Source organism: Rhinoraja longicauda, chromosome 40 (assembly GCF_053455715.1).
Source record: "Rhinoraja longicauda isolate Sanriku21f chromosome 40, sRhiLon1.1, whole genome shotgun sequence".
NCBI classification, from domain to species: Eukaryota; Metazoa; Chordata; class Chondrichthyes; order Rajiformes; family Arhynchobatidae; genus Rhinoraja; species Rhinoraja longicauda.
This window is the reverse complement of record NC_135992.1, coordinates 15,725,312-15,751,734: the sequence shown is the minus strand read 5'-3', so window position 1 is coordinate 15,751,734 and position 26,423 is coordinate 15,725,312. Positions and strand designations below refer to the sequence as shown.

Genomic DNA, 26,423 nt, shown 5'->3' with positions numbered 1-26,423 from the left:
ACATCAGGGGAAGGTTTTTCCTGCATCTCGCCTGTCCAATCCCCTAAGAATTGTATATGTTTCATACAAGATCCCCTCTCATCCTTCTAAATTCCAGTGAATACAAGCCCAGTCGACCCATTCTTTCATCATATGTCATGATGGCCGGTGTGGGCACGACGGGCCTTGTTTCCACATGGTAGTACTCTATGAATTTTTTTTTAAAATGTTTTCTTTTTCCACAGTCTTGAGGAATTTATATAAAATGGTTTTTTTTTTGTCTGGGCCGAGGTGGATACTGCTGGAAGGACAATTCTCGCTGCGCCTCTAGCTCACCGTGTTGTGTGGACGCCAGCGGCTGCCCTTCGCGGCCTTGGTGCCATCATCCGCCGCCATTTTAATGCTGGGGTCCCGCCTTCTTCATACGTCACACGCCGGCCACGACTTCCGATTGGTGGGGGTCCAGGCCGGAAGATGGGCGGTCGGATCGGCGATTGGCTCGCCCTCCTGCCCATCACAGGGGAGCCCCGGGCTGATTGGCCGGTTTGAAAGCCGGCGCGGGCCGAGCGGCCGTCCGTCGGCGCGGCCGCCATTTTGTGGCGACGAGGAGGGAGCGCGGGAGGCGGCGAGTAGAGGTGAGGGAGAGGGTGAGGAGGAGGGGGAGGCAGGCTGGCAGGTTGAGGAGGGGGAGACAGGCAGGTGGAGGTGAGAAAGCACAGCCACAGGGAGGTAGAGGCGAGAGTGAAATCAGGACACAGGCAGGTGGAGGTGAGAGGATGAGGAGGCGGGGAGGAGAAGAGAGGGGGAGGAGAAAGGCAGGTAGGTGGAGGTGAGAAAGCACAGCCACAGGGAGGTAGAGGCGAGAGTGAAATGAGGACGCAGGCAGGTGGACGTTAGGAGAGGGTGATGAGAAGGTGAGGAAGGCAGGTGGAGGTGATGGTGATGGTGATGAGAGGAGGATGTGACAGGCAGGCGAGGACGAGGAGGCAGGTGGAGGGGAGGGTGACGAGAGGCAGGTGAGGGTGAGGTAAGGGTGATGAGAGGCAGGTGGGGGTGAGGTAAGGGTGATGAGAGGTAAGGGTGATGAGAGGTAAGGGTGATGAGAGGTAAGGGTGATGAGAGGTAAGGGTGATGAGAGGTAAGGGTGATGAGAGGTAAGGGTGATGAGAGGTAGGGTGATGAGAGGTAAGGGTGATGAGAGGTAAGGGTGATGAGAGGCAGGTGGGGGTGAGGTAAGGGTGATGAGAGGCAGGTGGGGGTGAGGGTGAGGTAAGGGTGATGAGAGGCAGGTGGGGGTGAGGTAAGGGTGATGAGAGGCAGGTGGGGGTGAGGTAAGGGTGATGAGAGGCAGGTGGGGGTGAGGTAAGGGTGATGAGAGGCAGGTGGCGGTGAGGTAAGGGTGATGAGAGGTAGGTGGCGGCTAGTGGAGGTTTCAAAGGTCTTTTATTGTCAGGTGTACCAATTAAGGTACAGTGATATTCGAATTACCATACAGCCATACTAAAAAAAAAAGCAAAGGGTGAGGGGAGGGTGATGAGAGGAGGAGGCAGGCGGAGGGGAGAAATGAGGGGCTGTGAGAGGAGGAGGCAGGCGGAGGGGAGAAATGAGGGGCTGTGAGAGGTGGAGGAGGTGAGACAAGTGTGATGAGAGGCAGGTGGAGGCGAGGTAAGGGGGATGAGGGTGAGGAGGTAGGCAGGTGGTGGCGAGTGGAGGGGAGAAATGAGGGGGCGGTGAGGAGCGTGAGGGGGGGCTGGGTGAGGAGGGCAGGCAGGTGTTAGAGGCAAGGGAGGGTGAGGTGAGCAGGGTTGGAGGAGGTTGAAGAGAGGAGGAGGTGAGGGGGGTTGAAGAGGGTGATAGTGAAGAGAGCAGGGTGAGGGGGCGGGGGAGAGAGTTGAAGGAAGGAGGAGGACGGTAAAGTGAGAAGCGCGAGAGGCGATGGGTTGAGAATGAGGAGGAGGGTTAAGAGGGAGAGATAGACAGGAGAATGGGGTTAGGAGGGAGAGATAGATCAGCCATGATTGAAAGGCGGAGTAGACTTGATGGGCCAAATGGCTTCATTCAGCTCCTCACATGAACATATGAGAACAAGGTGAGGAGGGCAAAGAGAGGAGGCTGAGGAAGGTGGGCGGAGGGGGAATGTAAGGAGAATGAAGAGGGTGGGGTGATTAGTACGAGTGTCAGGAGTTATGGGGAGATGGCAGGAGAATGAGGTTGAGAAGGAAAGATAGATCAGCCATGATTGAAAGATGGAGTATAGACTTGATTGGCCAAATGGCCAAATTCTGCTCCTCTTACTTATGAAAGCTAGGTGAGGAGGGAAGGGCAGGGTGAGGAGGGCAGGGATGAGATGGTGCAGGGGAGGTGTGGGAGATGGCGGCGGTCACGGCGAAGCGAGGGATGGCCGCGGGCTCAGTGTGGTCAGAGCGACACAGCGCAGGCCCAGCAGTGTCGTCCCCCCACTCCTTCTCCCCTCCCCTTCTCCTTCTCCCCACTTCTACTCCGTCTAGCCCTACTCCCACCCCCCACCTCCCTTAATAATCCCTCCTTCCCCCTCCATATCCCTACCTGTTCCTCCCTCTCTATGCCCCCAACAGTTTCACCTCTCCCACCCACTATTTCTGTTTATTTGTGCTTTACTCTTTTTCAGTTAACCAGTTCTCAATCCATGCCAGTAAATTACCCAATATACCGTGTGGTTACTTACAGTGCTTTGGGTGGTGCCTTATCATAAGTCTTCTGAAAGTGCAAATACACGTCAATCGATTTTCATTTATTCTGCTCTTAACTATTTTCCAAGTGCTCTGTTAACAGTTCTCCAATGATGTGTTCCATTTTTTTACCTTCTAATGTTCGATCACTGGTGCCGTTTGGTAATTCCCTGTTGTCTGCCTCGTTTCATAAATGTTGTTGTTATCTTCCAATCTGGCAATCATCCAGAATCCAAAGAACTTGGAGAGATGACAACCAGGTTATACTCTTATGTATGGAGACACAAGCAACTGCAAATGCTGGAACCTTGAGCAAAACAAAGTGCTGGAATAACTTGGTGGATAGGTATTATGGGTTGTGGCCTGAAATGTCACCTGTCCATTCCCTCCCCAGATGCTGCCTGACTCCAGCACTTTGTTGTCCACTATGTAGAAAGCCCAAAATCTAGGAAGCATATCAATAGCGTCCGATTTACCATTTTTTGGTCCAGTTAATTTCTCCAATATTATCATCTCACCCATGCTAATTTATTTGAGCTCCTTGTATACTTTATGCCTCCTTTAATTTTCAATGTATTCTTTGCAGATGAGCACAAAATATTTAATTCCATGCCGCATCCTTGTTCCCATGAAATTTAACTATAAGTGACCCATGTTGACTTGAGCTAATTGTTTTTTTTTGCATTTCTGTGGTTGCTTTTAGTCCATTATATCTGTTTTGCTAGAGAATTTCTATTTTACTTTTCCTTAAAAATGCTTTCACCGTACTGTATTGTTTACAGTTTAGTTTATTGTCACGTGTGAAAGCTTTTGTTGCGTGCTATCCAGTCAGCGGAAAGAAAATAATTCAATTCTTGTGATAACAATGAACTCCAGGTGCTTGTTAATACCCAAGAAAGACTCAAAATGCTAGAGTATTTCAGCGGGTCGGACAACACCTGGAGAACATGGATAGGCAATGTTTCAGGTCAGGACCCTTCAGTCCCAACCCGAAACGTGCCTATCCATGTTCTCCAGAGATGCTGCCTTATTCCAGCATTTTGTGGCTTACTGAATTCTTATTTTTACCCCAAAATCATTCATTACCAATGTCAAGCCCTTTTTTCTTGATCTAATGTTGTCTTGTGATAGCCAGGGCTGGGTCCCACTTCTATTTAGGTTTTTATTTGTCAGAAGAGCTACATTAATTGTAAACCAACTTATTTCCATAAATGTTAGCTGTATGTCATTTATTGTAATGTACTTTCCCAATGCACTGGAATAGCTTGTAATTTATAGATTCTCATGGTTCCTTCTCTATTTCCTCTACATTTATTATGTGACGGTATATTTTAGTTTTGGAGATGCTGCATGGGGTCAGGCCCTTCGTCCCACTGAGTCCTCGCCGAACATTGATTCATTCCCCTCTTTATTGTCCACTCCCTAGACATTTGGGCCATTTTTTTTACAGGGGTCAATTAATCTACAAACATGCATTACTTTGGGATGTGGGAGGAAACCAGAGAAAATGCGTGCAGTCACAGGAAAAACATGCAAACTCCTCTAACGCTATGAGGCAACACTCTACCAGCTGCGTCCGTGCTGGTCTTGTACAGCATTATACAGCCGTTTAGCTAATGTTTCCGGCTTTCTTGTACAACTAATATACATCAACACTAAGATTAACCATGATCATCTGGGCAGACCTACACTTATGCAAGCCTTTCTTGCTAACAGCCAACAGTAGGCACCACATCAGTGATTCCAGAGGGCAATTGGTAATTGAAGAAACTTGCATTCAAAATCAAGTTCGACTTTTTATTTGTCATATGCACGAGTATGAACTAGAACAGTGAAATTCTTACTTGCTGCAACTTTACAGGCACATTTAGCACTTTGGGGTAAATTGGGATGGCCCAAAGTGGATATCAAGCAAAATTGAACATGCTTCTCAGTGGTGTTGAGAGTGTTGTGGTCTTTATGGGCGAGATGTTTTAAGGAATGATGTGGAAAGCATTCAGGGGATTTAGTCCAGAAACTAGACATTATTGGACTGGGAACGAGTTTGATTTGCTAAGCAGAAGTGTGATGGGTAAACAGAAGCTAGGATACCAGCAGCAGAAAGAGTTGGTGTAATTTCTGAAATATATGGTTGCACAGTTTCATTTGTAGAGCAATTTGATACCAAGTCCCGCAAGTTAATTCTCCATGTATGTCGCTACATGTTGGAGCTAAGCATTCGTTGCCATGGTGATCAAGTAAGGACATTGGTTATAATGTATTAGCTGTACTCCCTGCTTCATGCAGTTCAATTAGCAGTTTTCCTATATGATGTGATTTTTAAAACACCGCTGATTCTGTTGGAGTCCCCAAGCAGTCAGCTGTGAGGCCTTGGTTCGTTTGTCTTGGCATGGAATTCTTGATCAACTGTTTATCAGGTTTATTTCCTGAAGTATATGTTGGCTACCTTGTAAATGTTGGTTTTATTGTCTATTATTATGTACAGCAGGAAAGTGGTAGTATTGTATAAAACTTGTAGGGGCAGTACTGAGATCTTGGAACTTGCATTATTAATTTTAAGGCTTGAAAATAACAATAGTTCCCTGGGTAATTGTTTTCAATTTGGTAATCAGAGACCAAAATCTATCTATTTTAATTAAATACTGGGCCCAAACCTCTCCTGCATTGGTGCAGCACCCTCTCTTCCCCCTCTCTCCCTCCCCCTTCCTCCCCCCCCCCCCCCCCCACTCCATCCCCCTCAACCTCCCTTATCCTCCCTCCCTTCCCCATCCCTCCCTAGGAGATAGATTTAAACTTTAAAATTTGAATAACTTAAAAAATATAACACCCATTTCAATGAAACTTCTTCCATTAGCACCAAAGGGACGATGGTGAGTAAGGTGGGCCTAAAATTGTCGCGCTATCGTGTACAGTTTTGGCTATAGTTCAGGAACAAACAAAGGAGAGTTTTAGTATATAGATTATATAGGAGATGGGTGGAGATGAGCTCCTGGACAATTCTTTAATCTAATCTGTCGTAGGGGATTTGTTAACATGACTCAGTGGGTTGATTTAGTCAAAAATCTGTTGTTGGTAAGTCAGTGAAATAAATCTTGAAGGTGGAGTACAACTTGCTGACAACTCAGTAAGTGCTGACACTGCTCAATTTCTAGACAGATTGTGTGGGGAAAAGTCTCGGCTCTAACCGATCACCCACATTTTTTCACTAAAGACTCTATAATTGTACACTACTCTTTGATTTTTTTAAAAGAAGTGTTAATAAAGTAGGCGTTAATTGGATTGGATTCAGAAGGTGTTCATATGTTGCCTGACTTGAAAGAATTATTCAGTCCCTGTTATCTCAGCTACAATGCATTTCATTTTGACAACTTTTATTTCAGTCTATTGCTGTAATGATAAGCATGTCATTAAAAGTGAATCGGTGTTGAATGTATAGTAATAAAAAAATAACCAGTAGGATGAGACATTATTTTGCTTTGTCAAATCTGGGTCGAAAGCAATGCTGTAACTGTCAGGTTGCACCAAAGGCCATGCCACTCTTGTCAGAGTTTCCTGGGATTCCTCACATATGTCTGAATGTTACAATGGCATAAAACAAGTGGAAATCAGCATTAGAGCCTGTGGCAAGCAACCACATTTACCCTTGTTCTTTGGATAAGGTATTCTTCATGAAGTATTCCTTAAGATTTCCATGTTTAAAAATTAAAGCTTTATTTTTTTTAATGCACACTAGTTACCATAAAGATGCATTCAGAGATACAGTAATGACACACTAAGTCTCAGGATGTGAAATAAGCATGCCTGTTGCCCCTCATATTAATGTAACATTCATTTTGTAATTTAGCTTGAAGTTATATTAATGAGATATTTTGAAGAAACAGTTTAGATCTAGATTGGACATAACTGAAAAAATGTGCTGAAGCTCATGTTTAAATTAATCTTTTGCTGTAACAGATAAAATACAAACAGCATATCATAGTATATTTAAGTTTATCAATTTTCTTTTTTTAAAACCTTTGGACAATTGAAAACCCAAGTAAATAATGTGATATTAGTGATGAGGCTCTTAATGCTGGATTTGTGTTCTTGTTTTTAAAAAAATCCAGCTGAGCAATGATGCGTCGTGATTCCTGCCCGCTTGACTGTAAAGTCTACGTGGGTGACCTGGGAACCAATGGGAACAAGACAGAGCTGGAGCGCTCATTCAGCTACTATGGACCTCTGAGGAATGTGTGGGTTGCACGGAACCCCCCTGGCTTTGCATTTATAGAATTTGAAGACCCCCGTGATGCAGCAGATGCTGTACGAGAGTTGGATGGCAGGTATGGAACTGGTAATAAGCTCAGCCGTTTAAACGCAATATTCTTGATGATCTGCCACTGCTGTTATAAGATGCACAAATGTACCGTCAATATGATATTGCGAGGGATTCATAAAATCACATTTACACAAATGTTACTCTCTTGGGTCTTGCATGTAATAGCTTCCAATCTCCCGATTCTAAAGAATGTCTTGCCAATTTTCTCTTGTACCAGTTCGGCAGATTTTGAAATTGCTGGCTATTATCAGGCATTCTGCATTGAACATCCTCCACGATGGTAACATTAAAAAATCCACCAGTGGTGCGCATAAGGGCCAACAGTCTTGGGTGTGCATTTCCCGTTACATTTACAATTCAAAGACAATTTAGATCTGTATGTTCTTTGTGTTGAAATTGATGAGCTCTTGGGCACTTATGTTGGCCATTAAATGGTTGATTGAAATTTGATAATAGGAAAGGTTGGAAATACACGGACTTTGAAATACAGAGGAAAAGTTTGAGTGAGGAGCGATAGAAGGAAAGGTCAACTTAAAGGTTTGGGAGGAAGGAGTGATTGAATGCCAAGATGGTGATGATGCAATAAGATGTAAAGTAATAAAGGATCAGTTGTCAACCAATGAAACAGAATCATTATCTAAAATTACCTCAGTTTGAAGAAGTGTTGGAAAATAACTGCAGATGCTGGATCAAATCGAAGGTATAGACAAAATGCTGGAGTAAATTAGCGGCTCGGGCAGCATCTCAGTCTGAAGAAGGGTCTCGACCCGAAAAATCACCCATTCCTTCTCTCCAGAGATGCTGCCTGTCCCGCTGAGTTACTCGAGCATTTTGTCTCTATGGTTTAAACTAGCATCTGCAGTTCCTTCCTACACATTAGAACAAATTGTGTAAATTTTACCAACATCCCTACACTGCCTGAAATCTGCAGTAAGCCTAATAACCAGCAATCACAGTGTACTGCAGAGTTTGAGTAGACATTATGTCCAACACAAACATCATGGGCCAAAGGGCCTCTTCAATGTTCCATGGTCAAAGTTGTCATTGATAATACCATTAAATGGCACTTGCTCACCAACATCCAGTTTGGGTTTTGCTAGGAACATTTCATGCCAGACCTCGTTATATCTTTGGTTCAAACATAAATTAAAGAGGTAAATTCCAGAGGTGGCATCTACTTTTTACTTTAGTCTTCAATAAACCTCTGCAGTGCTTGGTGGTGTTTCTGTCTATTGGGATGACTTAAGCGGATTTTGGAAGCAGTCTTACCTGATCAATTTGCAATGTATGGCATTGTCTTTTAGGAATAATGGGTGCTCTGTCTTGTTGATAGTAAGTTGTCCCGGAGAAACAAACACTTTTTCATTTTGAAGGTTCTTGCTCTGACAGTTCACCTCTTACTGACTATTATAGAACTTTGTGTGGAGTTCGTGTCCGAGTGGAGCTGTCCTCGGGTGAAAGGAGGAAGCGTTACCGCGGCCCACCGCCACCCTGGACCAGGCGTCCGCGTTACGATGATTCTCGCTATCGCAGCCCACAAAGGCGACGTTACTCTAGGTGAGAGTGAACCCATTCATGGTAACGTAGGCTCTTTTTTACCCCAACCTTGTGTGAGCTGAAACAGAGATGGGGCGCACCCCATGTGTGAGGTCCCTAATCTGTAGGAGGTTACAGTGGGTCCTCTGGTAGGGATTGACAAGGCTAAGTATTTTCTAGCTGCTAGTTCGCCATATTTTTGTAATTCTGAAAATAGGAAGACCAGGCAAGTTAATATTAAGATCTAAATGTTTTGGCACTGTTACACTGAATCCGCCTTGCTACATTGTCCATGTGTGTCCTTGGCTTGCACTCTATGTATCTTTGAGAACTTACATTTCTCTGTATTATAATGGGAGATGTCAGCAAGTGAATTCCTTGGAATATCTGAAATTCATTTATTTTTATTTTAGTGGTTGCTGTGTTTTGTAAATAGTTTTTTATTACACATTGTACATCTTTAAAACCCCCTAATTACCTTCTCGGCTGTGTTGTCAGCTGCCCCAGTCTACCCTTCGATCCCATTGATTATCAGTTGAAGGTGCCAATTGGACAACTAACTTAAACGCATGGGATAATTCGACACATTGAAGCATGTAACTAAATTTCATAATTGACACCAGAAATTTACAAATTGCCTCGAGTATATTATGAAGAAATAGATTGAACTGAATTTAGAGACCTAGAAAGGAGCCTATCTGTAACAAACTGCTAATAAACTGTAGTGAACTGTTTGCACAACAGGGATACTACTATACCAAGGCTCAATCTAGGTTGAACAAAAATAATGCATTCAGAATACTTTCTATTTAAAACACTAATTGATTAACTTATCATACATATGACATCCAGATTGAAATAGATCCTATAAGCACATTGTATAGTAAAGATTAGATTAGACTAGTTTATGGTCATACATCAGGGTGCCATGAAATTCCTTGTTTACATGAAGCTCATTGTTATTCATAATGATAATGATAAATACAACAATGAATATGTGCAAAACAGAATGGTGGGAAACTGTAGTGCAAAACCCATGTAGTGCAAAGGAACATTAAAGTACAACTGCAGAATAACCAAATGAGGTAGAGTAAGTGTACATGGCAGCACCTGAGGGAACGCAGTGTGGAATAGGTGATTGGCTCACAAATCAGAGCAGTGAATGAGGTGGTGTTTGCTGCAAGTCTGGACACCTGAGCTTCCAAGCTCCTGCATCTTCTCCCAGAGGCAGAAGAGAGAAAAAAGAATGGCCAGGGTGACAGACACTTCAAGACTTCCTGATGCAATACACTGAGGATGGACTGGGTAGAGGAAGTGGCAATCCTGTGATAGACTGAGCTATGTTCACCGCTCTCTGCATGTTCAAACAGTTAAGAGCAGAGCAGTCGCCATACCAGACTTGTGATGCATCCTGTCAGAATACTTCCCATAGCAGATCTGTAGAAATTTGAGAGAATCCTTGTGGGCATGCCGAATCTTCTCAGACGCATAAGAAAGCAAATACACTGATGCTCTTTCTTGATCACCACCTCTGTGCGATGGGACCAAGTTAAGTGCTGGTGATATGGATGCCTGTGAACTTGAAGTTGTCAGCCTCCTTTACAGCAGCTTTGATGAAAGAAGAGTTGTGGTCACTCCCTTGTTTACTTTGGTCAGCAATCACATTCTTGTGCCTTTCTGATACGGGCGTGTTTATTGTCCTGACACCAAAGCACAAGGCTCTCTGTTGCTTTCCTGTACTTCGTCTTATCAATGCAGATCTGCCTGGCTGACAACATTGGTATCATCAAATTTAAAGATGGAGTTGGCATTGTACTTGACCACATTGTCATGAGGGTGCAGGGTGTAGAGCAAGAGGGTGAGCACATGGTCTGAGGGGAACAAGTGTTGAGGTTCATGATGGAGGAACTGTTATGACCCATTCTAATGACCAAACCAGGTGTGCAGATCAAGACGTCCCAAAGGCTGTTGCAGGTGTAGCCCCCAAGGCATAGGGTATGATTAGTATTATGGTGTTAAAGGCTACGCTGCAGTTGATGAACAGCATCTTGGCATAGGTGTCCTTATTGTCAAGGTGAGCCAGGGCTAATTGTATTGCAAGTGATGGTGTCCTCGGAAGACCCTATTTTACCTGCATATGAATTGCAGGGGTTTAGGTTGTCTGGAAGAATGGCGCTAATAGGGTCCATTACTAGTCTTTCAAAGCACTTCATTGTGGTTGATGTTGGGGCTACTGGTAACGGTAGTTGTTGAGGCTAATCACTTCTCTTGGGAGCTGGAATGATGGAGATTTCCTTGAAGCGGATGGAGACAGTAGACGGTTGAAGTGAGAGGTTGAAGATGTAGACGAAGGCTGTGGCCAGTTGATTGACATGTGATTTCAGAACCCGTCCACTGACTCCGTCCAGGGAAACAGCTTTCCGAGAGTGTTCGCTCATCGAAGCAGACTGGTCTGCCACTGAAATGTATGGAACCAAGTCGGCAAGGGGTGGGGGCATCGCTAGGCGAAGCTTTGTTTGCCTGTTCAAAACAGATGTAAAGGGCACGAAGCTCATCTGGCGGAGATGTGTCTTTGCCACAGATTGCTCCCAATTTTGGCTTGTAGCCTATGGTATTCTCACCGGCCACTGTCGCCCGGCATCAGCTTGATTAAATTAAGCTTCCAGTTTGTTTTGGAATTCTCTCTTGGCATCCCCGAGTCTTGCAGAGTTTATACCTGGCCTTGCAGGATCATACTCTTTTAAAGCCTCGAATCTGAACTTCAGAACTCCTTGTTCATCTCAGGAATGTGGTTAGAATAGACCCTAGTTGTCTTTGTTGGAAGGCAATCATCAATGCATTTCTTGACAAAACCGTTGATGGCAGGTGTACTCATTCAGGCTGGATGAAGCAGTCTTGAATGTGCTCCAGTCCCAACTCAAGGCAAAGTAAAGTAACGCAGACTACAATGAAAATATCTAAGGACCACAGTAAATAACTTCTGCAAAGTCTTAAAGCTTTGGGTAAGGTCCTCAGTACCACCTCAGCACTGCGTTATTGTTTTATGAAGCTGTGAATAACAATGTTTGATCTTAATTATGTGGATTGAATTTTCATTCAATATAACTAATGAACTCGGAGCAATTTCAAGGCAGCAGATGTTAGAATCGTAAATCACAGTCAGTTAGATGCTTTGTTATCATCAGGATCCTAAAGAAATTACTGCCTTGAAGATGTTCTCTTGTGTTTTGTAACATAATGTTTTCTCAGCATTTACTCATTCTTTGATGTTTCTGGCATAATTATACAAACCAATTAATGCCTCCACAAGGACAAATTATTCAGCATGCAGTTCACTGTGATAGCTCGCGGATGGGCTTACTGCAGATTTAGGGCATTGTAGGGATGGTGGTAAAGTTAACAAGTCTTGTTCTAATGACCATTAAAATTTTGAAAGAGTAGGAGCTAATAGATTTGTTTGTCCTCAGTTCCAGATAGCTTCTTGATGAAGTGGAGGCGTGATGATTGATAGGGGAGGATAAGATGAGTCACTTTGTACACAACCCTTCTTGAATTCTCTTCCTCCATAAAACCGGTTGCAAGACTACTGATGCAGGAAATTATCTGAGCAAAGAAAAATAGCTCCAAAAAAAAAGATCTGCTCCCTGCGAACCTGCAAATAATTGCAGCATCAGCATAGGGCAGGGCATAACTTCTCAGGAGCAAAATATAGCAGATGCTAGAAATCTGAAGTAAAACGGAACGTGCTGCAAGCACTGTAAGTCGAGCAGCATTTGTGGAGAGATGGGAGAGTAAGCACATTAACTTTCAAGGCCATTGGCTTTTCATGAGTTTGCGATCAAAGGCAATGCAAGGTCAGAGTTGAAATGTGAATTGTGTTCCCCCTCTAGATGTTGCCTGGCCTGCTCAGTATCTCCAGCATTTTGCTTTAAACCAAATTCCCACCTTGCCATGAATGGCCTTGACAAGAATTATTCCTATTGCTATGATTGCACCTTCTGTTAATTAGGGTTTTCTATTTCTACTTATTGTACTTTTTTCAGTAGAAAGTAGGAATGCTTTGCAAAGCCTCTTCACCGTTATATTTGAACATAAGTTCCCCATCTTTCCTTCCTGTGTAGGAATGATTTCCTGTTCTGTCCCCATCTCCTTCCTCAACAGCAGAGGGCATACCTGAGATCAGAGTCTGACAAAACAATCTTCACTGCATTTGTTCTATTCATTTAACATAGAATGAGAAAGAATTGTTACAACAAAACTGCATTAGGAGACATTGGATTGTTAGGGGAGCCTTTAACACTCTTTTTAAGATTGTTTAAAATAACCTTGACACATTCCTTTGTTTTCACCATTTGCAACTACATGTTGCAGTGTCTTATTAAGATAAGTTTTTTTTAAATACAGTAGCTGATGTATTTAATGACGGTTCAGGAGGTCATATTCATACTAGTTTTTAAAATATAATAGGCTGCAACATTGCAGGGATGAGGAGTTTATTCTCTATATATGCTTTAAGCTAAATTAATATTTTTGTACTTGTTCCTACTAAAAGGTTCTTAAGTAGTACAGTGTGCACTTCTTTGTAATTGCTTTAATGAATGGTATTCAAAAATAGTCTGATTTGAAACAATCAGTTGAAGTTTCATTACATTTAAATGTTAAGACACAATCCCAAGTAAGATTTCTTTGTGGTGACCACTCTCTTACGAATACTGACAATACAGGTTGCACGCAAATTCTTCTGCCTTCAAATCATTTGTGCATCTCGGGTGCATCTGGCTATCCTGTTGGAAAAGGTCGCTGGAGAGTAAACAAGGCCACCAGCCCTGGCTTTGACTCGTTCCTTTCATGGAAGCTGTTAGGCCAGTTGGAGATTTTTTTTGCCCCAGCTAAGGATAGTTAAGTCATTTCACAGCAGGTGTTAACTTTGAGGTTTTGTATCACAGTGGAACCGGTTAGCTTTCGACTATTTTTATTTTGCATTTAGAGATGGTGTCACAGTTATCAATCTTGGCACAGTCCTTAAGAATTCATTTGGCCCTGTTGGTCACTCAATGATTCTGAATCAGTGCTGAGTTAGGCCATTTTTGACAAGCCTGCTATTTCATATGGCTTTTTTAAATTCATCCCAAGGACGTTAGTTGGAGAGCATTTAATTGCTTGTCCTTAATGGTTTCTTTCTTGAAACATTGCAGCCCTTGAGGTATGGGTATACACACAATGCTGTTTGGGAGAGATAGCGTTCCAGGTTTTGACCCAGTGACATGTGGCTATTTGAAAATAAAAGTAAAATTTGTTTTAAGGTACAAGGTCACTTTGCTTAGGTTTGTGACTGCCCATCAACACGGGTGTAATGACCCTCTCTGAAATGTTATAGGGGAGTTGGGAGATGTTTGGAGCTTTGTAGATTCAGGGAAAATCTAATGTTTGGGCTCGACACTGATAATATGACTGCTTGGCTTCTTAAAAATGACAAACAATTTTTTCTTTGTTTTTCATATATTCAGTGTTGGATGATGTTTTAGAATCTAATACTGGTGTGTGTATTAAAAAGTTAAGTTAAATGAAAATGCATCATGATTGGTTAGATAGTAACTGGTGTTTCTGTGCATTTTTTTTTCTTTTGATGAAATGTGCAGTTGAAACCCACGCACTCACCCCCTGCCCCCTTTCAGAGAGCGTCCACTTCTCCGAGTCTACATTAGCCAATCAACTGGTTGTGTCTACATCAGGGGATCAGCGCGTCCCAATCTAAACGAACGGCTCACACTTCAAATGTCCAGCATTCACGTGTGTCTGAGTGTGTGCAACCGAATGACCAGCCGCTGGACCGACAAGCTTGGGTCTTTTCCTGCGTACCCCAGCACGCTGATCATAAACAACCATCCCTTCTCTACTGTTTCTGCCGGCAGCCATAACGACCAAACAGCCAACGGGGGAAAAAATTACCATCTGAAATGCTCTCGATCCATCAGTGGGGTGTGGTTGTCCGCCAGCCTTTGCAAACCCAAGGCCTGCATCGGCAGTAAACTGGTACCAACGCACTCTAAAAGGGGCTGCTTCGTTTGGTCTCCGTGCCATTACACAGCAGATAAATTAACACCATTTTTTATTTAATTCTACACTTTACATCGTGCATGAATCCAGATGGTCAGGGCCCCCTTTTTCCTTCCCACCACCATCGCCACACGACACGCCCTGCAGATGGCTGTTGATTTGCTATAATGTTGACCATCCTAGTAAGTTTTATCTGCCTTTTACATTTTAAATTGAGAATTCACTTTTGTGTTTTCACAATCCCGCCCCTTTGGGTTTTCCAATCCCTTCCACTCTTGGCTCTTTGATACTTCTATTGGACTGATGCCTGCAACTTCTGGAATGTGAACCAATTGCTGATATGTTGAGTCTGTGTCTGACCGGTTAATTAGTCTCTTAAGGAAAACAAAACACTTAAAACGCACACCATTCTTAAACAGGCTTTGCACTCAAGATAATCCTCCTCTTGAATGCAAGTGGGTCTGCTGTGCATTTCTAGTTTTGTTCTATTTCAAATTGTTAACTTAGTCCTCCAATTATTTAGAAGTTTATATTCTGGCATAATATGCAAGTCCAAAACCCCACCAACTAAAGCAAATCTGAAGTTTCACTTTGATTGCTGTTACTTAGTGACTGTTTTTGGCCACTCCAACAGATCTGTAATAAAAATAATACTGGTTCATTTAGCTGGAACATGTATGTTAATTTTTCTTCCTCCCACTAAAATATATGACAAGGAAATATTTTCAAGTGATTTAATTATCTCAGTTTCTATAGAAGGGCAGGACAACCCCATATGTTGTTCCTGAAATGTTTTTTCTGAAATGAGGATCTTGTTAGTTGAGAAAGCGCTAATGCCCATATCTCTCGTCAGTGCCTCGTGCAGAATGTTTGAATGTTCTGGAGCATGTAGCTTGGCCAGTATTGATGGACCGTTGCCCCCTGCTCCTCCGGTAGTGACAAAGGAACAAAAGGTTGGCTTTGAGCCGATCCAGATAGGGAAGTTAATTAGGCTTGATATTGCCTCCATATGCCCGACCTAGAACTGCATGCAGGAAGGATAAACTAGCTTTGGAAATAGCCTAGAAGACTTTTGCTTGGCTAATTTCTGAAATTAGAATGTTGTGCTACCACAAATGCTGGAAAAAATAAATAAATCAGATTTTAATCCTTAGGAGCGTAGAAAAATAAAGGGAGATATTATTGAGATCCGAAGAAGGCAGAGTAGATGTTGAGATATTTCCATGTGTAGACACAATGAAACCCATCACTGCAATATGTAGTTGGTGGTTATTATTGCCTGGATGTCAGTGGCCACTGCATATCTGACAGTTAAGTAACAGCTCCTTCTAAATCGATCTTTTTAGTAATAGGGCATTTTGTTCATCAACTCATTCATCAGCACATACCTTCATAATCCAGATTTTGCAGGTTGCAATTTGTTTTATATTAAGAATCAGTCCTTCAGCTGGGAGGGCAGTGTAGCCCAAATCAAAGATTTGTTGGGCTGCTTTCAGTGCTGATTGGTGTTGGGCCACAGCATGATTCTTTAGTTCTAACAAGTTAATTTTTCTTAGAAGTAACTTAATATTTTGCCATGGTGAAGGTGACTTCCAGTAATTGGTTAAATGGCCGGGTGTGATAATGTGTTAAGAGATTGACCCAGATGTCGGTAAAGGCCATCTGATGATATTGGTGTTGGAAGTGGTTGTTGCGGGAAGGTGTCCTTGCTGCCTTTCCAAACAAGGTGAGTGCGTGTGTTATGTTCACTGCTTGCAGGTGCTTGTAGTCATGGTGAAAGTGACCTTGATTAGGGAATGGCCAGTTGACCATCAGATCCTTGTGCTTGTGTTTAATGAGGAGGTGGGGGAGGGGAGTAGACATTTGCACTGTTTCATGGCTCAGGTGGTCCACTTCACAGGCTCATATTGATACTTCCACTGATTTGTTCAGTGTTATATACACAAATAGGGTAGAAAGTTGGTTAATATTCCTATAATATGTTGATGTTTCAACATAAATTCCAAGAAATATAGTACGCATGGAGTTTCAAGTCAGAAAATTGCAATTTACTTGAAGATCCTGCTGATGAAAGAGTAGATTTAAGGTTTTGAGAGAGCATGGGGAAAGTGCACATACAATAATATCTACAGTTAATGCTGAAGTCCGTGGGATAATCATGAGAATCTTGAGCCTGAGATCCTGCATGTGTGGAGAGAATGATCTTTCTTTCATTTGGCAGTGTTCTAATATCTACATTTTATTCCGAAAAAGGAGTTTGCCCAACATAAATCTTGGCTCATTTAACTTGCTTTTACTTGTTCATTTTTCAGGATACGGGCATTGCTGGCAACCCAGCATTTATTTTCCAACTAGTTGCTTCTGAAGGTATTGGTGTGACAACCTTTGGTCCGCTGCAGCCCTCCTGTTAAAGGTATTCCCATAAAACACATGGATAGGGATTCCTGGATTTAGATCCCGTCATGCCGAAGGAATAGCCGAACTGTTCCCAGTCAGGATGGTGTCTGATTGGGATGGGAAGCTGCAGATGCTGGTGGTATCTCCACTGCGCCCGCTGTCCTTGTCCCTCGTGTTGGTAGAGCTTGTGGGATTTGCAGATGCTGTTGGAATAATTTTGGTGAATAACTTCTGTGTGTTGATAGCATGTACTGCAGCCACTGTGCTCGGGAATGCACAGGTAGAGTGGCTGGGATGCCAGACAATCTGTTGTTTGTTCCGAGTGTTACCAAGCTACTTGAGATCTGTGGCATTTCATTCAACCAGGCAAGTAGAACAAATTCTAAATGGTGTAATGTAGATGGTGGAAAGGGATGGCACCGATGTGAATCAGTTGCCTCAGGATATCCAGTCTTTGACCTTTCACTGAACTCCAGTACTGATATGGCTTATGTAGTCGTGTTTTAGTGTGTGACGATTCCCAGAATGTTTTAGATTTGGATTTAGAGATACAGCGCGGAAACAGGCCCTTCGGCCCACCGAGTCCGTGCCGCCCAGCAATCCCCGCACATTAACACTATCCTACACACACTAGGGACAGTCTTTACATTTACCCAGTCAATTAACCTACATACCTGTACGTCTTTGGATGATAATACTATTGAAGAACCTCAAGGATAGGTTGTTAGTCTCTGATGATTATTGCTTAAATTATTGTGACACATGATTTGTGTTTTGGTAGTTTGATTTATCAAAAGAGCTGGGGTGTTTAATGGACTGTCACAGAGGAGTGGTAAGCTGGTACACTGCTTTGTTGAACGGACTGTCACAAAGGAATGATAAGCTAGTGCACTGCTACGTTAACAGTGAGCTTGCTTTGAATTTACCCCATTTGTCTAAATTGAAGGTAAAATACTCTTATGTGGAAGGGTAAAACACAGTGCTGAAGTAACTCAGCAGGCCAGACATCATCTGTGGCAGAAATGGATAGACAACGTTTCAGGTCAGGACCCTTCAGGCAGCAGAGGGTTGGAGGGAGACAGGAAGTTGGTCATTGGCTGTTACATATGGAGTTGTAACAATTGGCAGTGGAAGCCATTGGTCTGCATCTTTCCACCATTTCATTTAAAGGAGAGAGACTTCAGAAGTGAGTAGACTCAGGGCTAATGTCATTTAAAATTGATCCACTAGTTCCTCAATTGGTTACTGCCTCTTCAAGGTCCGATTGACTACACTGCACACTGGTGTTTGTTATTGGAGTTAAAGGGGAGGGCAGTCAGGATTTGCGTTTCACCCAAAATATTAACATGTAAGTGCCAATGAAATGCTCTACATGGTGATGGTGCTCTTCTGGAATAACATTTTGATTAAATATCATCTCAAAATGGTTGCCTCACCACGATAACTTGGTTAAATCTGAAGTACATGTAATGAAGTGGATACATTTTCTACATCGTGGATTTAAGAGATTTGCTTCCCTGTGTATTTTGTGCATCGGGAAGACATGTTCATTCTTTTTAAGTTGACAAATTCTGTGCATTTGTTCACAGACTAATTCAGAAAGTGCACTAACATCATTTAGTGAGAGTAAAATGGTTGCTATGTGATTCTGGTTTGTATTAAACTGGCTTGATATTTTTCATTTTTGATGGTGTTCCCCCCTCACATTTAATAAGATCCATCTAGTGAAATTTGTGATGCCTTGCTGCAGTTAGCTCAAGAGTCTGTTTACCTTTAATCCGTTTGCTCCGCTATAGATCTCGGTCCAGGGAGAACAAGCATCGTGAGCGTTCAATTTCCAGGGACAGAGAAAGACGAGACCCATCGAGATCTTTCTCCAGGTCGCACAGGTTAGTAGTGTTAAATTTCTTAATCGGATTTCCTCCCTAATGTAGTCTCTTTCAGTATTGAGTTTGCAAGAATTCAAGTAATATTCTTGCAATGGGCTGTATTTGGGCACAAATTGGGATCTTCAGTTGGCCATGCCACCGTTGAGTTGGAAGGGAATGCCTGAATATTGTTATATGGTAGCCTCCTCCTCTACAACTCTATCGCTGTTGAAGTATGTGAGATATAGCCCACTTTCAGTCATGCAATCTGAAGCCGAGTGATAAAAAACAAAGAGAACTAAGGGACGGGAGTTCAATTAAACCAAAACATATGGTGTTTATTATGCCAAAGTTTGCTTAAAACCCTTGTTCCAATTAATTTGCATAAGAATTTTTGAGAATATTTGAATTACCTGAACGCTTAGGAATAAGCGGATTGAATGTTCGAGTCGAAGGCATTCTTTGAAATATGGGTCATGTTCCACTGCTGCTAATCTTAATTAAATAAAGGCAGTGTAACCTATTCTCAGAGCACTATCAGGTTTGTATCAGGCAGACGACTGTTGTATTCTCAGGACTTTCTTAAGATACCTACTCTACCTGTAAACTTGCACACCTGCTTGTCAAAAAGAATACTGTTTACCGTATAGGCTTAAATTCTGGCATAAATCTGTGCTAATATCGCTACATATTAAAGACATGTATCTGTTAGATTTGTGGATATGTCATTTTAAAAGAAATTACAGTCAGGTGTCATATAGTTATGAACTATAACTGCTCATAAGTTATAGGAGCAGAATTAGGCCGTTCGACCCAATGTATTCAAGAGAGAGCTAGATAGAGCTCTTAAGGATAGCGGAGTTAGGGGGTATGGGGAGAAGGCAGGAACGGGGTGCTGATTGAGAATGATCAGCCATGATTATATTGAATGGCGGTGCTGGCTCGAAGGGCCGAATGGCCTCCTCCTGCACCTATTGTCTATTGTGTCTACTCCGCCATTCAATCATGGCTGATCTATCTTTCCCTCTTAACCCCATTCTCTTGCCTTCTCTCCATAACCTTTGATCCCTTTCATGTAAATGTAAGTGATTGTAAATTGAAAATTCAAAATATGAGATGACCAGCACTGTTAAAAAAAACACAACTCAAAACATTAAACAGCAAAGAAATTGTGTTGTATTTGAAGTGGAATGTTTTTGACCCCATGGCAGCTTAAATTTGTCCCTGACCACTGATTCGATAATTGTTGAGCAATTTGTTGCTGATATTGCGATAAATAACATGAAAAGGGACTGTTACAACAAACAGATAGCTGCATGCCATTTAGCAAATTGTGACTGCTTCTGTAATTATAAACAATTGATGAATAGTGGGGAGGACAGAGAAAATTAAGAGTTTAGTTCTAATGCACAGCATGAAGATTATAAGGTTACTTATGCAAAGAGAAGCATATCCCATGTGGCGGTGATAATTTGGGAATCTTCCAAGTTTATAGTGAATGCGGCAATAAGCGGAAAACAGCATTCATTTTGTGAACACATTTGTTGCTTGAAAATTAGGTTAGTTGTTTGTTCATTGAGTCCTTAATGCTTGACCCTGCAGTGGTGTAGGCTGAACCACCAAAGCTACAGTATGAAGAAGGGTCTCGACCCAAAACCCATCCCTTCTCTCCAGAGTTGCTGCCTGTCCTGCTGAGTTACTCTAGCATTTTGTGTCTATCCCCAAAGGCTATCTTTGGCAACTGCCTTCCTTCGCCTTTCCATTTGTGACTGTGCTTTTAGCTGTCTGGTCCATAAACACTTGAAGTAAGTTTCTAAACCCCTCTGCTGCATGTTAAAACTAACACAGGCATTTAATGCACATCCCTAATTGCCCCCGGAGAAGGTAATGGTGTGCAATTTCCTTGATCCACCGTCGTGATGCTACCTCTACATTGCTGTTGTTGGGAGTTCCATTATTTGGGCCCAGTGTCAATAGAGGAACATTGATTTGTTTTCTTTTTTTTGGTTGTCTTCTTAGCTTGGAAACTGCAGAGCTGAGAAGTACTGGTGTAGAGGCCAGGTAAATTGCTGTAGTGCATTTAGTATATAGTTGCCTCTAATCAAGCTGGATCCATCTTTAAACCACTTTGTTGAACTATCAATATTTTTCTGATAGTTGCCGAACACTTCATACGAATACTTCTCTGTATTATAATTGCAAAGCACAGCTCCTGCAGATTTGGCATCCAAAGGTCACCACATCAACCACAAACAGTTAATGTCACTCCAGTTGCCCATCAATTAATAATTAAGTCAAAGATCAAAATAACAATGATCGTCCAGTAAACTAGCGGCTTTTAGGCTCAGCAGTAAATTGACTGATTATTCTCACAGAACTGAGCGCTATGTGAAGTTTAGAAGACTTGAGGTCTTTATAATACTTCACAAGGCTAGGAGTTTCTCAAAGTTGTGGTGTAACTTTTCTTAAGCCTCTTCTATTTTATGCCTGAACTAATTTATTCTTTCTCTCCCCCCCACCTCACGACAGTCGCTCCCGATCCATTGAGAGGAAATAATATCTACGGTGGAGACGGCCTCTTCTCTCCTCTCCTCTGGCCTCTTGGAGATGAAGGATGCCTGCTGTGCTCCTGAGATTCTGCAACTGGTGAAGATTGCAAAGCAGCAGAATGGGGTCGGGAGATGAGGCTGCTGTTTCTTTTATTCTGGTTTGAAGGGTGAGCTTTAACAAGCTCATCAATTTTTGGGACTTTTTTTAAAAACAAAAACAAAAAAAAAACTTGTCATGCAAAAAACTATAAAACATGCTACTAATCACCAGAAAAGGGGGGTCAAACCAGCGTTAGAGCAGGTAACAAAACCCCCTTTTCTTGTAAGTCACCACTGTAATTACTTTACATACCCAATGATGTCAACAGTTATTCATTGAGTCCCTTTATGCTTTTATTAGTTAATGTCTTGCATTGCAATGTAAAGTTATTGTGACTGAAAAGGGAGTGCTTTCGCCAAGATGTAGGCACTGCTTAATAAACCGCACCTCATAGTTTCAAAACTCAATTCATTTTACAGAAGGTGTGAGTGAGGAAGGAGTGGACAGTTTAGAGATGGGCGCATTGTCAGGTCAGTCTTTATCTTGGGCTTAGTAGGTGGTGAAATTGCTTGGGGACAGAGACGCAGAAATCCAGTTTTAGAGAAGGGAGGTTTTTGTCTGCTTACTGGAGGTTGTTCATTGTGAGAAATTATTTGGGTAGTTCGGGGTAGGGACGGCGAAAGAACCAGTGACCTTAATTAATTGATGCACAGCTGAAGATAGACACGAAAAGCTGGAGTAACTCAGTGGGACAGGCAGCATCTCTGGAGAGAAGGAATGGGCGACGTTTCAGACTGAAGAAGGGTCTCGACACAAAAAGTCACCCATTCTCTCCAGAGATGCTGCCTGTCTCGCTGATTTACTCCAGCTTTTTGGATGAAACCAGCATCTGCTTCCTGCCTGCATTTGATGCACAGCTGGTCAGGTTTGATTAGCAACCTGTACATGATGGGGCCCATGTTATTGCTGCTTGAGTGTTATGGTGGCCGGACCCTGCACAACTAATTGTGTTTGTCCTTGTAATAGGACTCTGGTTGCTGCTGATTCAAACGAGAAGATAAAACCTGCTGTACAACCGGCAACAAAGTAAATGGCAGCCTGGGTGGGGTGGGGTGGGGTGGGGTGGGGAGGTGTTTGTCTACTTGCCAGCAGTAATCTGTCCAGCTTTCCCACATTTTGAAGGGTTCATCCAGCCTTGCTCCAAGACATTTCCATGAAATATGACACAATGTAGGGGTGTGGAATAGATTGCGCTGGCCACTTCTGCCCCCTTGTTTCATTTCCTTTGGTGGTGGATGCTTTTGAAGAAAGCATTCATTCTACACAACTCATTTCATTTTGCTGATAACTCCCTTGGTGTATAGCTTATTCTCTGGTGTTCTGGAGATAAATAACGGTGTATCCCAAAGCTCTGTCAATAAGCATACAACCAAAGAACTAGAAATATCTAGATTTCCCTTGACATATCTGACCTCTTCACTCTTTGTTTTAAAAAACCCACTTTACTCTGAGTATTGCAGCCTGCCTATTTGTTTGCAGTTGTTATTGTCTTCATGGTGGTGCTCACCTTTCTAGTTTATAAAGCCTCAAAACTATCTGGCAAAGTGTCTGGTCATCCCACTCTTGCTGGCCTGATACACCTTGCCCCGTGCTATGAAATTTGGTTTCAATAATCATTGCCTTTCGTGACCAGATGGTTGCATTTAACTATCTGCTGTACATTTTCTGCTGAATGGGTGATGTCTGTGTTATTATTACATGGGAAATGATGCCGGGGGCAAGAGACATCTACCGCAAGTACCATGCAAACACCGTGACTCTTCATGCGTGTTTGCATTCATTTATTACCGGAGTTTTAGTGTTGTGATCAGTTTAGTGGTACATTATTGCAACAGGGCATCTGAGCCTACCGACTTGGCATGATGAATTTGAGAAACATTCCTACTAATATAAAGAAAAGCCTCTCACATTCTCAGTTGTCTGAGCCTTCACAATCTAGTGTGTTGCTGTCTAACAAACAGAATTTTTATTATAGGATGTCACAACTGCTTTATTGACAGATGCATCTTGTTCACTCGCGTCCTTATTGTTTTTTATTACATACTTTAAAATACCAAGAGTGAGTTGATTCACCAAAGTGTCCGTCTGATGTGAAGTGAAAGGGGCGTGGAAGTTCGTGAACTTAGAATTTTGTTGCTGAATCTAACGTAGACAGCTCTTTATCCCTTGTGTCTAATTACCAATTAATTCTCCAGGTGAATGAGAATTCCGTTTGGTCCAGTAGATATATCTGGCAGGTTTGTAAGAATGGCAATATTTATCTCCCTACTTGTTACTCCAATTAAGTCTATTCCTCGTTGGATATATATTTCTTTTGGAATAAAAAGATTCCAAAGGAATCTAAAGGATCGGTTGCTGCACTGATAATCCAGGCCTCGTTCTCAAACCTTGACTTACTTTGCACGGCTGCGATGAGCTACTCTTCTGAAGTAGCCTAACTCCAGAATTGAAGAAAAGCAACAAGTGTTAGATGAAGCTTTAGGCTCCTCCGTGTTAGTTACCAGAACTCTGGCACTCTGAAACCTCTACATTTCTAGGGAAAGAGCAATTAATATTTTTTTACATGGTGCAGGGACTAATACCCTTGAAAAGCCAGTTAAGTGTTACCTAACAAACAACTAGAAAGCCACCTCAACTATTTTTTTTTAATGGATCAGTCAGAAAAGCCATAGTTCTGGTGTCTAACTTGTAATTCCAAATGCTCTGTTCTGTACCTGGTTGTTTTGGAATTAAATGATAAAAATGCTATAATGTTTGAGGGTTTTCTGTGTTTTTCAGATTTAGCAATAAGATCAGCAGTCCACTCTAAAGGTTCTCTAACAAAAGGCACTATGTGAAATGTTTTAATTTTAACATATGCGTACATTCCCATAATCCTGTGTATTGCTTCACATTAATCCAAAGGCCACCCCTAACTAAACCAATCTTTGCATGCAACTCCGGAAGGTGTCATTTTACAAAGAGTCTGTACAAAGATTCAATATGTGCGTGTAGGCATTGTCTTAATAATGGAGTGTAAACAAATTATCTGTAAACAAGTTTACCTTTGTCAAGACGAGGGATTTGGGGGGGGGGGGCGGGGAGATTGCATTTGTGAAGCCATGCACTGCTGAAAGACTGGTGCCACAGTGAAGATTTGGTTTAAAGGCATTAATTGGGAAAGAGATCTGTTCACAGGTTCATTACCCCTTGATTCCAAGCTTGCTTACGGTTTAATAAGACAGTGCTTGTTCTGTTTTTCAAAACGCACTGCTTTGGAAGGTATTGCAATTCCCGGGAAAGGATTTTGAAATGTTTTGTGCATTTGAAACCTGTACCCCGAGACACCTTAACCTCCCTCTGAGAAGTTTCTGTGTCAAAATATCCAGGTGCACGTTGGCACAAATTTCTTGCAGTTGGACAAGCTGTTTGGCTAAACCGATTCTCTTCATTAAGTTATTGCAGGAGCTTTAGAATGCAGCATTAATCGCCCCTTGTGTAACACACCAGTACCTGGACTAAGAAAATGACTTGTGATAGTATAGCTGAGAATATTTTGTGGCATCTGCAAACTACAGCAGGACTCTTCTGAAGCCACTGTGGACATCTGCAGCCAAAACTGTCAGTACATGACTTTTTTAAAAAAGAAAATGACTTGATACTAGCTGGATTGATGTTTTGATTGTATTTTTTTGTTCGATGTTTTTGTCAGATTTCAATATAAAAGTTATTACAATCACTTTTGTCTTTTCTGATATTGTTTGTTCAATAGAACAGATTTATTCCATGGATAGAGGATCTTGAGGATAATTCCTCATATAGTACTTGTATTGATTTAACGACCGAGTTGTATGTTCAATCATAGTCATACAGGACGGAAATGGTCCATGCTGACCAAGAAGCCCCATCTCAGCTAGTTCCATTTGCCTGCACTTGGCCCATGTCCCTCCAAACCTTTGCTATCCATGTACCTCTCCAAACTTTTTTTAACTGCTGCATTTGTACCTGCTTCTACTTCCTCTGGCAGCTTGTTTGATATACCCATCGACCTCTGTGTGAAAAGGTAGTCCCTTCTTCCTCTCTCAACATAAACTTATGCCTTCTAGTTCTTGCTTCCCATGCCCAGGAAAAATACTTGGCATTCACATAAATCCATTCCCCTCATGATTTTATACACCTCTATCAGATCACCCCACAGCCTCCAGCGCTCAAAAGAATACAGCGTTGCTGCCTTGCAGTGCCAGGGAACTGGGTTTGATCCTGACTATGGTCCCTGTCTGTACGGAGTTTATACATTCTCACTATGACCACATGGGTTTTCTCCGGGTGCTCTGCTTTTCTCCCACTCTCCAAAGATCTATGGGTTTGTAGGTTAATTGGCTTTAGCGAATTGCAAAATTGTCCATAGTGTGTAGGATAGTGTTGGTGTATGGGGGAGGTCAGCACGGACTCGCTGAGCCGAAGGGCCTTTTTCCGCACTCTATCCCTAAAGTCTAAAGACTAAAGCCCTAGCCTGCCAAACCTCTCCTGATAGCTTAGGGCCCAGCGGCAACATCCTCGCATGCTGTTTCTCGGATCAATCCCATTTCCCTTCCTGTTACATTCCCAAAAGAAAGGAGGGTTTGCAGGGATAAGTGGTGGAAGCAGATGGATGGGGCTAACTGCATTGCTCGCGCTTACAGTAGCGTGATGGGTCAACGTATTACCGAGAGCTTGCCCCTGGAACCAATGAAGTATATTTGATTTGCTTCAGCTAAACAGCAAGCAGTTTTAGACAATAGGTGCAGGAGGAGGCCATTTGGCCCTTCGAGCCAGCACCAACGCCATTCAATGTGATCATGGCTGACCATTCACAGTCAGAACCCCGTTCCTGCCTTCTCCCCATACCCCCTGACTCTACTATCTTTAAGAGCTCTATCTAGCTCTCTCTTG

General features: G+C 42.5%; 1 protein-coding gene across 3 annotated transcripts; it reads left to right on the top strand.

Annotated features, from left to right (window-relative positions):
* Positions 1-544: 544 nt before the first annotated feature.
* Positions 545-25,196, top strand: LOC144611554 (serine/arginine-rich splicing factor 3-like). 3 transcript variants are annotated; one of them, XM_078430705.1, is made up of 6 exons: positions 545-614; positions 6,794-7,009; positions 8,419-8,562; positions 18,792-18,884; positions 20,883-20,924; positions 21,393-25,196. In XM_078430705.1, exons 2-6 carry the CDS (start codon positions 6,801-6,803, stop codon positions 21,418-21,420), a joined length of 516 nt encoding a protein of 171 aa, XP_078286831.1. In that variant the 5' UTR covers positions 545-614; positions 6,794-6,800; the 3' UTR covers positions 21,421-25,196. The 3 variants fall into 3 exon arrangements, with proteins under 3 accessions (XP_078286831.1, XP_078286833.1, XP_078286832.1); XM_078430706.1 differs by lacking the exon at positions 545-614 and adding an exon at positions 1,930-2,068; XM_078430707.1 differs by lacking the exon at positions 20,883-20,924.
* Positions 25,197-26,423: the final 1,227 nt, after the last annotated feature.

Bases quoted from the DNA above. Each gene is read 5' to 3' on its own strand.
- LOC144611554 (XM_078430705.1), top strand. From the start codon at position 6,801: ATGATGCGTCGTGATTCCTGCCCGCTTGACTGTAAAGTCTACGTGGGT. The intron at 7,010-8,418 runs GTATGGAACTGG...TGACTATTATAG, and splicing joins GTACGAGAGTTGGATGGCAG to AACTTTGTGTGGAGTTCGTG. The intron at 8,563-18,791 runs GTGAGAGTGAAC...GCTCCGCTATAG, and splicing joins CAAAGGCGACGTTACTCTAG to ATCTCGGTCCAGGGAGAACA.